The following is a 15,643-nucleotide window of genomic DNA, read 5'->3' as shown; positions in this document are numbered from 1 at the left end:
TGCGCGTGTGTGTGTGTGCGCTGCGTGTGTGTGTGTGTGTGTGTGTGTGTGTGCGCGTGTGTGTGCGTGTGTGTGTGTATGTGTGTGTGATAACCACAATGTCATTCTACAGCCACATCATCAGTGTGTGTGTGTGCCTCATGTGTCTGTGTAAGTGAAGAAGTTCATCTCTGATTCAAGATGTCATTGCATCAAAAAAGCAGCAGCCAGCCACTGGATGTGCTCTCTCAATGTGCGCGTTTGTGTTTAAAACAAGAGACAAAACGAAACTAAAAAAGGAAACTGTACATGATGACGTGCTTTACAGGTTCTAACTATTCTGATATTGAAGAGTGAGGAAAAAGAACGGACCCAGTATTTTAATATAATGCTCTTATCTTCGGAGATGTATTTTGATGTGCATTATGACTATACGACATCATCGCGTCACCCTTGGTATATGTCAGGCTTTGTTGTAATTCAGAAATTTAAAAAAGAAGAAAAAAAAAGAAAAAAAGATAACTCTGTTTAAGAGTGTTACTCCATTTCAACTGTATGCACATTCACTATGTACAGAACGCCGCGGCATCATCCATTGACAGGTTGCAGATCAGGGCTCCAAGGGTCCGACCGGGGGTCAGGTCGTCTCACTTCACATCTATGTACAGTCCAGAAGTATTACTGTTGAACATTGTCATGATGTATGATTAGTTCACCAACCACAGCAACGCAGAAAGATATACGTTCAACCCAGATTTCACAACACACCCGTCTGTTTGTGTATCTCAAATGTAGCCTCTTTCACTCTTCCATGCTATGTAACAATGCCCCGGACAGGGTGTCAGTTTAAGTACTGGTCATATCAAAAAGGAGACATATTTAAGTATTAGAGCATAAAAGAAAGTGCAAAAACGCCACACCAAACGTTCCCTTTTATGAAGCTCGTTATTTAATGGTGTATATAAGTATTTGATGCTGTTTAAATGTAAGATGTGATGTACTAATATAATTGTGTATAGTATTTCCTAGAGATGTTTATTTTCTATAAAATGGAATATGTTATTGCTTATAAAATGTTATTAAAAGAATCCATTGATGAAAAAAAAATAACGACCTTTTTTGGGAATGTCACTTGTCATAAGTTGGAGCATGCCGTTTTATTGATTTTCATGTCAATTTGTTTGGAATCGATGACACAGCATCACTTTGTTTGAAATGTTTTTTGTAACGCCAATGTTAAATATACCAGCACCTTTCAATGCTGCTATGACCAACGCCTGCTCTTTTTGTCTTTACTGAACGTGCACTGACATTAACATACATGGAGAACAGCAATTTTATTTATTTTTCGCTCGCCAGGTAAAGTGACCAAAAAGTCAAATTTCCATCATCACAGACACATTAACACATCCCATCATCAGTCATGTCTCAAAGATTCCTTTCTGATAATAATAAAATGCTAGGTATTCAAATATGCATCTATTACTGATATCAATTAACTTTGGCCTTTGCTTTCAAAAACACTGTTCGAGATTAATTACAGAATTACCGTATTAATATTTTTAACCTTTTTGCGAAAGTTGAATCCTACTTTACATGTAAGACTTTTATTACTTTTAACATCATCATGAGGCATGACACTATTTACCATGAAGCATTCAAAAGAAAAGCAACACAGGAAACACGATAGTCTTCATTACAAAATGCTTTAATATTTACATCAGAAAAGAATGAACCCAAAGAAGAAGTGATAAAAATATGTCAGTTACAGGACACGTGAATAACACCTTTAAACATGGTTCCATCTCATTCATCTCAATCTAACATCTTTCAGTCTTTCACATTAGTGACACACTATAAAAAATAAAACATACTTATTCTGGGACAAAAATCACATACCAAAGTCATTTTTTTAACACTCCTCTTAAAATCAATAAACAATGGTTCTCTAGGAGCATGAAGCTATAATGACTGAAAGAGCAAGTATTGCGCTTTATGTTGAAGCTACAAAGGAAAAACCAGAAGATTCACTACAGGTCCTCTTGGGGAAAAAAGGGAATTACTTTTGAAATTGTCTGCATCATGTAACTTGTTGCAAACGTGCCAAAGGTTAATGTTTTATATTTCCAGTTGTCTGTAGGTGATGCCAGAATTGGACGCTGCCAATTCCTTTTGATATCATATCATAGTTGCATACGTGTGCAACAGTGCAAAAGGTCAATCGAGTCACACAATGTGACACAAATAACTTCATACTGTCTCCATAACACAGTACAGTAACCATATAATGTAGGCCTGTTCGAAAGCTACCAAAGAAAACAGGTTTTAGGGAACAAAATAAGCATTTATCACTCTGCTTATGCAAAATACTGCTTAATAAAAATTTCATACAGGTTATAAATACATTTTAAAATATGTACACTGCAAAAAAAAAAAGAAAAAAAAAAGACCTCTATGAAAATAACTTCATAAAGCCATATTATTACTTATCTCATTGAAATCAGCCACGCAGGGCTAGTGCAGATAGACACAGAGCTTGTACAGTGGGGCACCTCTCCTTAGATTATCACCGATAAAAACATGATTCAAATCAACTTTAACACTATTTGAACAACCTGCTTCACACTGAAACAGCCCACGGTCGGACCAATCAGAGCTTGGTCTTTTTCCTCCCAAAAACAAGAGACCCCTCAGTCTGCAGCCAAGCAGGGGAGACCTCCACTCCAACCCAGAGCTCTTCTGCCGTAAAAAGGTGCATCTATGTCAAAAATATGGTGGGTGGGACTATACTGAATAAGTGCAGGGCAAGTATCTCCGTCATGCTTCTCACACACACACACACACACACACACACACACACCAGTCACACTGCACCGTCCACTAAGAGGATGTGATGGCTCCCCTCTGTGGTCAAACTGTGGCACTGCAACACAGCCTCATGAGGGGGTTCAGCTCGGTAAGTAAGCTTCCTTTATTCTTGCAATAATCCATAGCAACAAGAATGTGAACTCTGAAGTGCTTGCTGATGAGGGACAGTCCATACAGAAAATGCTTTCAGTTTGATATGAATCTGGATAGTTTAAATCAATTTGTTCAATAGCTGCACGCCAGAAAGCCAGAGACTGTGTGGTCTCTGTGGGGGTTTCTTTTCCGTCAGTGTGTTTTTGTATTTCAGAGATGTTTTTATATACAGTGTCCATGCATGTCCTCAGCACCATGCCCACCTTCCCTCCCTTCCTCTAGCTGTTGGTGACGGTGGTGCCGCTGCCCAGCTTGATGATCATTTGCTGGCAGTCGTGGAGGGTCCTCTTGTCTCCCAGCTTCTCCAGGGTGCGGGCTGCGTCCGCCAGCATGCCCACCCTTTGTCCGGGAGCCGACAGAAAGGATGGGGGAAGGTAGCGGCACGCCAGCATCACAGCCTCCGCCTGCTCCCGCTGGCCTGGACGCGCCTCGCACTCCTCTGCACACAAATACACAAATAATGTCATTACCCCGGTATCTCGGGTGAGCTTTTTGATGTCGTCAGCCAGCAGCGGCCTATCAGACTGCAGCGGCTTCTTATTTAATTACTGATGGGATTAAGCGTTGAGAACAATTGGGCAAAACAAAGGAGAAGCTGATTAGAGCTACGCATTAGTCCTTTAATGTCCCTGAGCTCACTGCAACTTTATTTAAAAAGGAAGAAAAGACACATCTAAAAAAATTGATGCCGAGAGAAAAGCAGAGTCTACAGATGAAGTTTATCAGTGAGTTGGAAATTGACTTTAAAGCTACCTGATTATAGCAACAAAACAAATTATGATTATGAGCCTCTCATGCTGCCACCAATACCAAGAGAAAAAACAGACACTGAAAGCCTGAACTCATCTTTTCAGTGAGAAATGATGTATCCACATTCATTAGGTTTAATAGGTAAATCATAAACAGTAAATACAGCAATTACTAGAAAATATCACAACTGAGGAAATTATGTTTGCTCTATAAAAATAAAACAGAAATTCTAAATATCAAGAAGCAAACAGCTTATCAAACCAATCTACCTGCAGACAGAATGTATTGTGCTGAGTGGATGGAGAAAAAAAAAAAAAAAAAAAAAAAAGAAAGAATCTACATAAGTGCGTCCAAACACACCTGTCTTGGCTCCGGGCGTTGCCCTGCGTCGCAACGAGCGATCCAGGAGCTGATGCGTGCGGGTGGGACTGGCTCCCGCCATCAGCCTTGCTGTAGCTTCATGAAGGAACAACTGGAAGGGAGGAGGAAGAGGAGGGATGATGAGTCATACATAATATTCAGCTCTACCTCAGAGAGACTTTGAAGCCTAGTGAACAACGCAGCTAAGCACTTGCCTCAGGGGTGTCTGTGTGTGTCTCTGTGTGTGTGTTTATATACATCTATATGTGTGCTGCAACACCTCCCTCGTAATTTCAACAGATGCATGTATTGTGGACTGTCTGCAAATATGTGCACAAAAAGTATTTAGATGTATATATGCTTCTCTTAATGTTTTGCCATTTTGTCTGACCATTCCAGGAAATGTGCAGCACGAAATAATCTGTCTTGATGCCTGTGAGCCGATCTTCTCCAAGTGAGGTCATGACAATGAGTCATGGTTTTAAATGCCTGACAATGTAAACAGACAGTGTGTTCAGAGTGTCTGTCAATGACATTGTGGTGGACGGCTGTTTGTGTGTGTGTTAGACTGAGAGGAACTAAGATTAGAAAACAGTCTCCAAAAAGTAAAAGTTGAATATATGTAAGCAACGAAAGCCCCAAATTTTCTAGAAGTCTGAATTTCTAAACATTAGAGGTCAATACTGTTTTACGTACTCTTCGCATCGCAGGCCTGAAGCTGTGTGCCAGCTTGCGTAGGGAACTGAGGTCTTGCTGAAAGCCTTGGAGCTCCGGTGGGGATGCCTGGTGGACCCCCACCGGGCCGCTGGTACCCACCGACCCCGTAGGACCGGCCCCCTGCTGCTGCAGGCGCCACACATTGGTCCTCATCACCAACAGGAGATCACACAAGAGCAACTGGATAACCTAGAGAGAATTACGCAAGATTAGGACACATTTCAATAGTTTGTAACTGAGTGACAAAAAACTAAAAGCTATTTTTATAATTGTGGTATAAAGTGTATAATGTGTCTCAGCTTTAGATCCTATATTGAGGGATATTCTCATGAAGAAAAATTGTTTCTACATTTTTATCAAAGCATAATATGGTAAAGAATTCTTGACAAAGACAAAACACAATATCTAAAATTTCCACTTGATATTTCTTATATTGGACAGTGAGATGTTATGTCAAACCTCAGCTGCCATTCTCAAATATTCCCGGGGTGAATCTGACTTGGTAATTACATTATAGTGTTAGTGTGCACACTAATTCTATGAGTCATTATTTGTTTTGATAAAAACAAACATTTAGTGATTAGAGCGATAGCAGACAAACACACAGAGATATTGCCCGGCACCAACTACAACAAAGCTCTACTCAAAATTTGAGGGCATTTTCCACCCCCACAAAGCGTGTGTGTGTTCTGCCGTTAGTGGCCCAGCTCTGTGTTGCACTGCAGGTACATTGCACTCCGCTGAGACACACATGCAATGCAACTACAATGCACCACAGCTCCGGCCGTAGACACACACACTGAGCTACCTATCCACCAGCATCACCATCTGCTGAACACCAGAGGGTAGGACACCGCTGCATCACAGAGAGGAGTTGCTCCAGGGGGATTCGCAGTCTGTGGTAAAGTGTGTGGCTTTGTATTGTGAAAGGTGTGTGCACGTGTGTGTGTGTGTGTGTGTGTGTGTGTTTGTGTGTGTGTGTGTGTGTGTGTGTGTGGACAATTTTCTGTGTTTACAATTTGATACACGCACATTTGGGAACATCTGTCACTGAGCATTCGTGTGTATGCATTTTTTTTCCAGCTTTCTAATGCAGATGCTGTCGCCCTTACAAAACCTTACCTTGTCTAAACCGGAGCTGTGGCAGTGTGGGCCGAGGTTGAGGCTGTCTCGAAGCAGGGCGCTGGCCTTGTCGCTGTAGCTCAGACTCAGCTGGCAGTTTTCTGGCTTGGACAGCAGCGCCCGCACAGCCCTGAAAGTGTTCAGACACGTCTTGGGCAGAAGACTCCTGACAGAGCGAGGGGGGAAAGAGACGGAGGACACAGGTTAAGGAAGTGGAAATGTCTGCAAGTCCTCTGGAGACAAAGGTTTTGAAACAGTCCTAGTCTGGCTGCAGATGTTTCTGTATGTGTGTGTGTGTGTGTGTCCAACTTACTCTGCGTTCTGCAGACTGCGTGGCAGGTGCTCAACAGTCGGATACAGTCTCTCGGCCGCGGCGTCATCTCCTTGGAGCCAGTTGATGATCACCACAGTGACCGAGGACCACCACTTGGAGTGGGGGTCGCAGCCTGGAAGTTGAAACAAAAATAGTCAAAGGCGAACAAACAAAAATGCTAATATTTGAATCCCCCACTGCCCACTTTTAACATGCACGAGTGCACACACACAAACACACACACAGTATTTTGACCTCTGAATCAATCTGTTTGTCCCCTCTGGCATAGTCACATCATGCTGAGAGAAAGCAGCCATTTTGACGACTCCCTCATGAGGGAAAACTACTCCATTTAACATTGGGACACACACACACACACACACACACACCTAATAGTGTGCGCAACCTGAGGCTCTGCCAAGAAAAGTCTCTTATTAAAATCCCTGCACAGTCTCCCGTTCCCTCCCTCCTCTCAAGGTGATCACCGATTTGACAGCGCTGAAGATAGATGAAGCAATCTAGTGGATGCCTCCCTTTCACCTTCAACCGAGTGGAAATCAAGCCACTCAATCTCAAAAAGTATAAAAATTAACTTTATCTCGGTGCGTCTTATTTAGCAAACACATTAAAAAGGAAATCAAACAGTCGGGGCAGGTGACTGAATGATGCGGGAAAAGCAAAGGCAATCTAAAAGGTGCCTTGAGATTTCCGTAATGTTCAAGATAAAGTGTCTTTACAGTGGTTGGTTTCTTGATTCTTAGACAAAGAAATGCGTTGGTGAAAGAAATGCGTTGGTGAAAGAAATGACAGCGACTTACCGGTCACGGTGGCCATGTTGGAGCCAATAGCGAAGGACTGGGAGGTAGCGCCAGCTGCATCTGATGCACTAATCAGCAGCTGGAGGTACTCCAGGGCATCAGCATACTCCCTGAGGACAGACAACCACTGAATAGTTACTTTTCTGCCACATGTACACACCAAGACATTTCAAAATCAGTTTTTTTATATTTTTTTAATAGTCTATTATGCTATCCTCATTGTTAATTATCAAATCAACCATGAGATTCCAATAAAAGATACATATGGTTGACAAATTCCAGTGGGGTGTGCAGTATCAAACAGTTATTTGGAAATGTGTTTTATTCTCTCACCCCTCTCCCTGGCTGGGGCTTTTCTCTTCGTGAGGTTGGGCCACACAGTACAGAGCCTTCTCCAGGAGATGCTCCCTAAAGGCCTGAGTCACCTGGGCCAGAGGATCCACTGTAAGAGGACCAACAGACTGGTTACAACGGCCTCAATGTGCATCTAGCAAACGGGTGTTTCGGTCACGTGAAAGTGTGTGCTATGTTTTGTCTGCACTGACCGGTATTGCCAGCCTGGCTGTAGATGCTTTCTTTAGGAATGCTGCGAATAGCCCAATCCCCGTCCACAAAGAAGCGGTGACCTAGTGGGTGACACAGCCACTGCATGGCTGGAGGCACACTGCCACTGGAAGACAGGCACGCCTGACGAGCACTGCTCAGGAACACACGCTATCAGAATAGAAAAGTAAGTTAAGTCCTCCACTCGCATGTAATAAATTAAATGTGGACAGAATCAAGTCATTAACAAACAAATTAACCTAATGTCAAATCAAGAGCATTCAAACTCTAAACAGGATAACGTGCAAGTAGTTCAGCGTCACTCAAAAACAATTAAATAAAATATGACATTTGCACATTATAAAAGACTGAGCGAGGCGGTTGTGCGTAAGCAGCTGAGAGCACTTACAGAGGTAAAATGAAGGATCCTTGGCATGCTGGCTTTGACCCGTAAAGCTGCAGAGACGTAGACCTCAGCCAGACTGGCTACAGGCAGACAGGAACCAGCACACTCTGCCAGGTTCACTGCACTGAGAGCCATGTGCACTGCTGACAGGTGGCTACCATTCAGCTTACCTGTATGCACAGATATAAGACAAGAACATGACAACTTAAACTGACTCTTGCAGCAAAAAGGCTGAGTTCCTCTTTAATCGACTGAGATTATGTTGCTTCAATATGCCACCTTTCAGTGTTCAGACTCACACAACACTGATTTATTTAGAAACAGCGTTTTTTCACACCCGCTGACCTGTCATGCGTAGCTGGTGCAGGCGGTGGTAAACTAGGGCGGCGTCGCGGCTGCTTTTGCTGGCGTCCTCCTTCAGGGGGCGGTCCGATCGCAGTCCTCCAGCCTTGGCAGCCAGCCAGCGGCCCACCCAGAGACGCTGGAGGCAGAATCTTAATAGGGACCAGAGTGCAGCACAGCCCAGGTCCAGCTGAGAGATGGGTAAGGGACGACCAAGAGCCTTCAGACAGGTCCACAGGTTCTGACTGGCCTGGGCAAAATCTCCCTGGGGAGGGTGAAAGAGAGCAGTGAGGATGAAGAAGAAGGTACAAATATAATATTCTTTTAAATTGAGATGTTGCATTTTAAAAAGGATCAAATGTTTCCATAAAGATCATTAGATTTGATCTGTAAATAATAAATAACATACTCTAGCTAGGTCCAGATCAGCCTGCTTGCGGTGCCTCCAGAACAAGACAGAAGATCCAGAGTGTGGTCTGGTTACAGGTTCTCCGTACACTAACAGTCGGATCAGAACGCCGGACACCAGAATACCGTTCAACAGCCACACCAGTATAGTTGGCAGCATCCAGTCCATCCAGCCCCACGAGTCCGCTACAGAAAAAAAACATTTGATTTATCATGCAATACATCACATGAAATCAGATTCTTAGATCATTTAAAAAACGTTTTGTTTTTGTGACACTCCGACCGACGGTGGCTTCCGTTTACCTGCGATATCCACACCCAGGACGCTCCTTCCTGCGTGATGGCTGGCAGCGGCTGCTGCGCTTCCAACTGAGCTGCTGCCGGATGAGCAGAGCAGAGCGGCCAGAGGGTTGAGGGAGAGGAAGAGGAAGGTGAAGGTGCACAAAGCCATGCGGGAACGGTCCAACATGCCGCCGGCACTGCCTCCTGCTGCCGAACCGTCTACCATGTCCACACTCGGCTGCTAAATGAAGAGACCACAGAGATACGTTTACGTTAGCTACACACAGACAGGAACTACATATTTTATTCTGATGAATACAGCGATGGTTGACTGACGACTTTACCCAATACTAGATACTATTGTTATCATGCATACCTTAATGTCCTCCCCCATTGGACTGTCAGGCTCTGAGTCACTGCCACAGTGGGAGAAGGAGGTGGGGGATCCCACGTCAGAAGCCGGCGGGGTCGGCAGCTCGTTCTTCACATCAGCCGGTCCATCCACCTCCATGGCAACCAGGTCCTTGAGAGACTCTGAAGAAAAAAGGAAAGGAAAGATGAGGAGAGTTAGGAGGTCAATCAGTGGTAAGAAAGTAAAGACATCTTCAACCTTCAATTTCACTTTAGTCATTTCAAGATAACCGTAGCTATCAATAGACCTCATCACAAAAGGTCAACTGAATGACTTGCTTTCAAGAAAAGAAACTGCAGCGAAGCGTTTATGGAATAACAAAGACGGGTTTTTTAGCACGTACTGTTTTTCTGGGCTGCCATTTTAAAGGCCATGTTCTCCTGTTTGAGTTTCTGGTTGGTCTGCTGCAGGTAACGGATGTAGTCGATGACTTTCCTCAGGACTGCAGACTTGTTGAGCTATAAGGAAGTAGAAATATCAACAAAATATATAAGATAAGCTTCTTTGATCTCTGCAATGTTGTCGATTGTGATGTATTTAAATAAAACCCTTTCCTACCTTGGCCTCACTACCAGCCACCAGATCTTTGAGCTCGAGGATTTTGTCATTAATAGAGGAGCGATAGCGCTTCTCGATGGCGTTGTGGGCTGTGCGCTTCTCTCCCTTGGGTGGCTGGCCGAACGGCTTACCGCTGATGGCGATGCGGTTGATAGGCAGCTTATCACCGTCCACCATGACAGGCATCGTGGTCAGGATGGTGCCACCGCCCATAAAGGCCTAAAAGAGGTAAATAAGGTAGCCAGAAAAAAAAAAATACAGACAGTTACCGAAGGAATGCAGAGTAAAATCATATTTTAAATCATTGTTTAATCTCAGTATTGAGTTGCACATGATCGGCCTACCTGCAGTGAAGCACTCTGTACTGGGGTGGTGGAAGAGGACATGGAAGTGACAATGCAGGGGTCATGCTTCAGAGTGGTCAGCAACAGAGACTCAGCCTTGATGAACTGGGGTTGCAGCAACACCTGAGAAGACGTACACAAGTACTGTAAAGATATACAGTTAGGGTTTTGGTTCAATAACACACAAACAATACAGAGTACACTTCAATTATTGTATGTATTTTGTATGTTTTGTATGTACATGTACGTTCAGGTACTCACAGGAACTTGCTGCACGTGGGGTGCGATGCTTTGAACTGAGGGACTCACTGACGTGGTCAGGAGAGGAGACGTGGTGGTCAGCGCTTGGAGCTGAGCCTGGATGGTCACCGGCTGAACACTTGGAGGTGAGGATGACAAGATGGTGGCGGTTTGGCTTACGCTGCTGGGAGTGACAGCTGGAAAATAGTTTAAATCAAAGCATGTATGAAATATATACACACACACACACACACACACACACACACACACACAACTATCAACCTCATTACCTGCTTTTATTAAGCAACTGCACAATAAAGTAAATAATACAGTGCATGAAGCAATTGCTGAATTGCTTCCATCTAATTCTTGCAGCAACAAAAAATACATTTGAACATTTCTGTGGCATCAGACTTGAGCAGTCAAACAACAAATCTTGACTGCAATTTTGTAGTTCAATATTATAACAAAAACAAGTATGATATCAGCCAATATAAGCTTTATCAATATGAAGCAATATCAAATAGGACCAGTATTCATTTTACTGCCGTGATGTGGCAGTTTTCGAACACTTTTTGATATTCGAATTTTAAACCGGTTGAAAAAATTAAAAATTATGTTTTTAACATAAATAATTAAGAGATTAAGAGCGAGCAAACATTATAAATGCATTCAAAAATTGGAATAGCAAAATGTTATACTCCACTGTGATGAACAGGGCTAGCAAGCCAGATTTAAAAAAAAATACATTTGTTTCCACTGACCAGTAAGGTACCTGTCCTTCCACATAACCACTCTATGATGGTAAAACAAACAAAAAACTATTAGATAGATTTATTCTTCAAACGTATTATTGTTTATTAATGCAACCCTACAAGACCTCATCTCTGGGTATGTAGGCCAATAGGTGAAACACAATCTCATTGGAAATAAGTGTGGCAACATTCAGTGTGTCACCTTATATTTCTTATCAGTTCCAACTGGGCTAGCTATCGCAGTCACCAGTCAGTACAAGGATCCGGCGTTTTATAGGAGTAATAAACATGTATTGCATCTAAGACGCAACACTCAATTTACTATTTTTTCCCCCCACTGTTGTAAAAGAGCGTTTCGCTACAAACACTAAACACAGTGCATATGGTACACGCCGCTGATCAAAGTCTATTAGAATTGAACTTTGATACGAGTTCAGCTGAGGTTGAAACCTCGCTACCTAGCTTGGTAAATGCAATACACGTGAGGAACCACCTTGCTGAGGCTAATACTGGGGTAGTTCAGTGATTGTAAGGTTGTAAGGTAATGCTTTGGGCTCGTGGGTTGGTTTGTGTGTCCTGTCCTCTTGAGCAATAATGCATGCAGGAAAACACCCACAATTGTATATTGAGATGGACTGCTATAGAATGATCACTGAAGAATTTACATTGTAGATGTAGATCTCCTTTACTATCTAACGTATAAGCAATAGAATAAACCCTCATCGCCATCAAAGAGTGCTTACTTGTGTAGCTGTTCTGGTTGGTGTAGTTGATCCGGACCTGTTGCGACTGAGCCGGAGGTTGTGCCTGCAGCTGGGGTTGAGGCGGAGTCTGGGGTGCAGGCGAGGTGAAGAGGGCCTGGGGTGTGATGATAAAAGATGGGGTTGGTGCTGGTGAGCCATGAGGTGAAGCTGCCCGGGCCGGGGCAGGCGGGCTGAGAATGGGTTGGGGCTGCTCCACCTGGGGCAGCCTGAGGCTCTGAGCCTGCGGCGGAGAAGCTGGCTGCTGCCTCTGTGTGGAGATGGGAACCTGGGCCAGCGGGGACTGCTGGAAGGTCGGAGGCTGAAAGACCTTGTCTGGGGTGGAGGAACTGCGGGTGATGGGAGGGCCCAGGAGTGCATCCAGGTGTGGGCTACTGCTTAGGATGGAAGAGGACGATGGAGGTGGGGGTGTGGTTGGAGTTGGAGTTGGAGCTGGAGCTGGAGCTGGAGCTGGAGCTATAGTGATGGACTGGGACAAACCAGGATGCTCTTGGGTGAGAGGAGGCCCCGTGTATGGAGGGTTATCAAACAGTCCTCCAAACTCCATGTCCTGGTGGCTAATGAGCTGTAGCATGTCTGAAGAGGGAGAGAAATCAGAATCACGGTCACTGCAACTGACCAAGAAAAATATATAAGAATCTTCCAAGATAGCACTCAAAGTCTGCAGTTGTGAATTGGAGTCCCTTTAAAATTGATGAGACATCGAAATGTCATAGAAATATGGTTTTCAGTTTGGCTTATCGAGTTCTACAACTTCTCGGTTGTAAACTGGATCTCTTCATTTCCATCTACGCTGGTTAACCATTTATCAATCCACATGTACAGTGTTTATGCTATGACGGATCAGAGAGAGCCCTGAATGAACTCAAGAATACAATAGTTATGCTTCAAAATATAATCACTGTGTAAAAGATAATGTCATGGAAGTAAACTACATCTAACACAACTTGTATTGCAGCATGGGGTAAGAATGCACTATTTTGCTCCAAGACCCAGCTAATGTCAGAATGTAAAACAAATACATAAAAAATTAAAAATACAGAGAATATTTCAATTTTTCTTTATTTCTGATTTTTTTTTTACCCCAAACCAGAATTACCAAATAATGTGAATAAGAAAAATGACTGATGGGGCAGCTTAAAACTGATCAAATAAAAGGAAGTGTTTACCTTAAAAACATTTTGGTTGCTTTTAATTTAAAAAAAATTATCCTGAATTAAAACCGTGATCCAAAAATAATCTAAATTTCATCTTAATGGATACATTAAGGAATCCTATTCAGAATACGTGCTGACATACAAAGTACAAAAGTTGTGGGCTAAAGTATTACAAAGGACGAACAGAAAACTTGTCAAATGTACTGCATTGCTTGACAAACATGAACTATTCATGTTGATTATGTCTCGCAACTATTGACTCATGGGTTTCTCAGGAGCACGATATGAAAATAGAATGTTTAAGAATATAACGGCACTGTACTATACATATATTCTGCTCTTCTCTCAAATGGACAAAGTATTTTGTAGTCTCTAAATTTGACTTGATAAAGCGCAGCAGGATGTATCGCAAAAAAACAACAACAACCGGACACTCTTGTGTGTGAGTGTATGTTGTGTCTGCAGTGGAAACGCAGCAGCCTGATTTTATAGTCCAGTGTTGTGGATGAGGTGATCGCTCTTGGCCAATCAGAGCGCGTCTCGGAGACTCGCTATGCCGATCAGCCAAGACAGGGAGGCGAGAGAGAGAGCGCGCGCGCTGTCTGTGGCTCCGCGCGAGGTTACCACAGAGCAGCAGCACGGAGGGTTACTGCCGGTCAAATTTAGGAAGGCGCGAGCACGTCTGCGGGATGTGCATTGCGCAGTGGTGCACTAATATCCTTCGACTATTATCATAAGAAAATACGCATTAGCTATTACTGTAAAGAAATATATAATAATAATATTATGTGACCTTAACACATTTGAATTGCTGTGCCAGTATTTAGTTAAAGCCGTTATATATATGAAATATATATTCATTAAGTATACAACATTAATGCAAACTTAAACACGCACGTGTTTACAACAAACATAAGCAGGGGGCAAATGTGTCAATAGAGCACGTAGTAATATAAAATATTGTACATCTTATTTATTTCTTGACAAAAAGGTATATCTAACATGTGTAAACTCGGTCAACTGAGGCGGTGAACCCAACTCTGTGTGATGACCGACAGTAACCTCCCGTCTCTGGAGCAGGAGGGGGCGTGGCCACTCGCGTTAGCTACTAGCTCAGCAAACCGGCTCCATTAATCGGTTAGTACGAAAAGATTATGATGGCGAGTTCTGAATCGTGTGTGCGAGACACGACTCAGTGGAAAAGAGCTACTGGTATCACCTCAGACAACATACACAGGATACTAGCTCGCTAAACGGCCAGCGTTAGCTCCCCACTCGAGCTAATGGAAGCTAACGCTACGACGTGAGCTGAAGCCCTTTAAATTGCTCACTAATGGGGGTTAATGTTGGTATAAATTAGGCTTTTAGACTGAACATTATATGTAAAATACAGGAGGCGAGTCAGACTAAACACACGTGGCGTACAGGAGATAACGTTGTTGTATGTCACAAGCAGTGTTGTGGGTTTAACGCGACTGGGTGAGCTAGCAAACACTGGTGTATTGTCTTACCATCAATGTCGCTTAAGAGGGCCGTGTCAATGTCGCTGGGGTCATTTAGCGACAGCGTTGGATCCAGATTATCCAGCGACGGGTCGTCAAAAGACAGGCTGTTCATCATTACTGTTGTGTCTGGCTTTTCCCGATAATATAGACTTGACTTGCTGTGGAATCTCTCAGAGACGAAAATGGGGGAACTTCTCCCGTCCCTACATTTGCCAAAAACGTCCGATCCCGAGTCCACCTGAGACACGCGAAAACTGAGCTGCAACTTTGTATTGATGTGTCAACTAACTACTCACTCCTACCCCCATGATGGTCCAGGGAAACTTGTTAAACCAAGCCAAACACTGACGCTCGTTCAGTACTAACATGCTTACGGTGGCCGCCGAAAGAACCCACCCAGTCGATGTTGATTGACAGGCTCGCCAGCCAATCGCTGCCTGTACTGGATTCCCACGTACCCTGTTTCTCCGGGTTGTTTTGATTATTTGACTAAGGAGGTGTCATAATGGGGAGCATGTGCCACCATTTTCTAACACAACGACGTACAATGAAGCATGAATTGTAATGTACTCAACAAACTGGTATAATGGCTTCAAAATGTCAATATTAATCTAATTTATAACTATTATGATAGGATTATCTACGGTGTCTAAATGTAATATGTTGTATAAATAATAAATTAGCCCGTGCTATTCATCCCAGTTCTGTACATACGTATTATTATTCGGCATATACTGTATTTCACCACACTGTGTATGTTGAAGGGAAACAGCATGGACGTGTTTATTGTGGGTTCGACCCCAACAGCCAATGAGAGACGAGTGGGCGTGAGCTAATTAAAGACAAGTTT

The 15,643-nt window shown here is 43.3% G+C and overlaps 1 protein-coding gene across 1 annotated transcript; it reads right to left on the bottom strand.

Annotated features, from left to right (window-relative positions):
• Nucleotides 1-1,677: 1,677 nt before the first annotated feature.
• Nucleotides 1,678-14,905, bottom strand: srebf1 (sterol regulatory element binding transcription factor 1; the record flags this gene model as incomplete). Its single annotated transcript, XM_079232623.1, has 19 exons — nt 1,678-3,439; nt 4,111-4,222; nt 4,807-5,016; nt 5,950-6,115; nt 6,263-6,395; nt 7,081-7,190; nt 7,414-7,522; nt 7,626-7,794; nt 8,033-8,199; nt 8,375-8,636; nt 8,781-8,965; nt 9,083-9,302; nt 9,438-9,595; nt 9,817-9,931; nt 10,032-10,250; nt 10,376-10,498; nt 10,637-10,812; nt 12,114-12,707; nt 14,800-14,905. The coding sequence occupies 19 exons, from the start codon at nt 14,903-14,905 to the stop codon at nt 3,219-3,221; spliced, it is 3,555 nt and encodes a 1,184-aa protein (XP_079088749.1). The 3' UTR covers nt 1,678-3,218.
• Between the last annotated feature and the right edge of the window lie 738 nt (nt 14,906-15,643).

The sequence above is a fragment of the Taurulus bubalis genome, assembly GCF_910589615.1.
Source record: "Taurulus bubalis genome assembly, chromosome: 17".
NCBI lineage: Eukaryota > Metazoa > Chordata > Actinopteri > Perciformes > Cottidae > Taurulus > Taurulus bubalis.
This window is presented reverse-complemented; position numbering and strand designations above follow the sequence as displayed.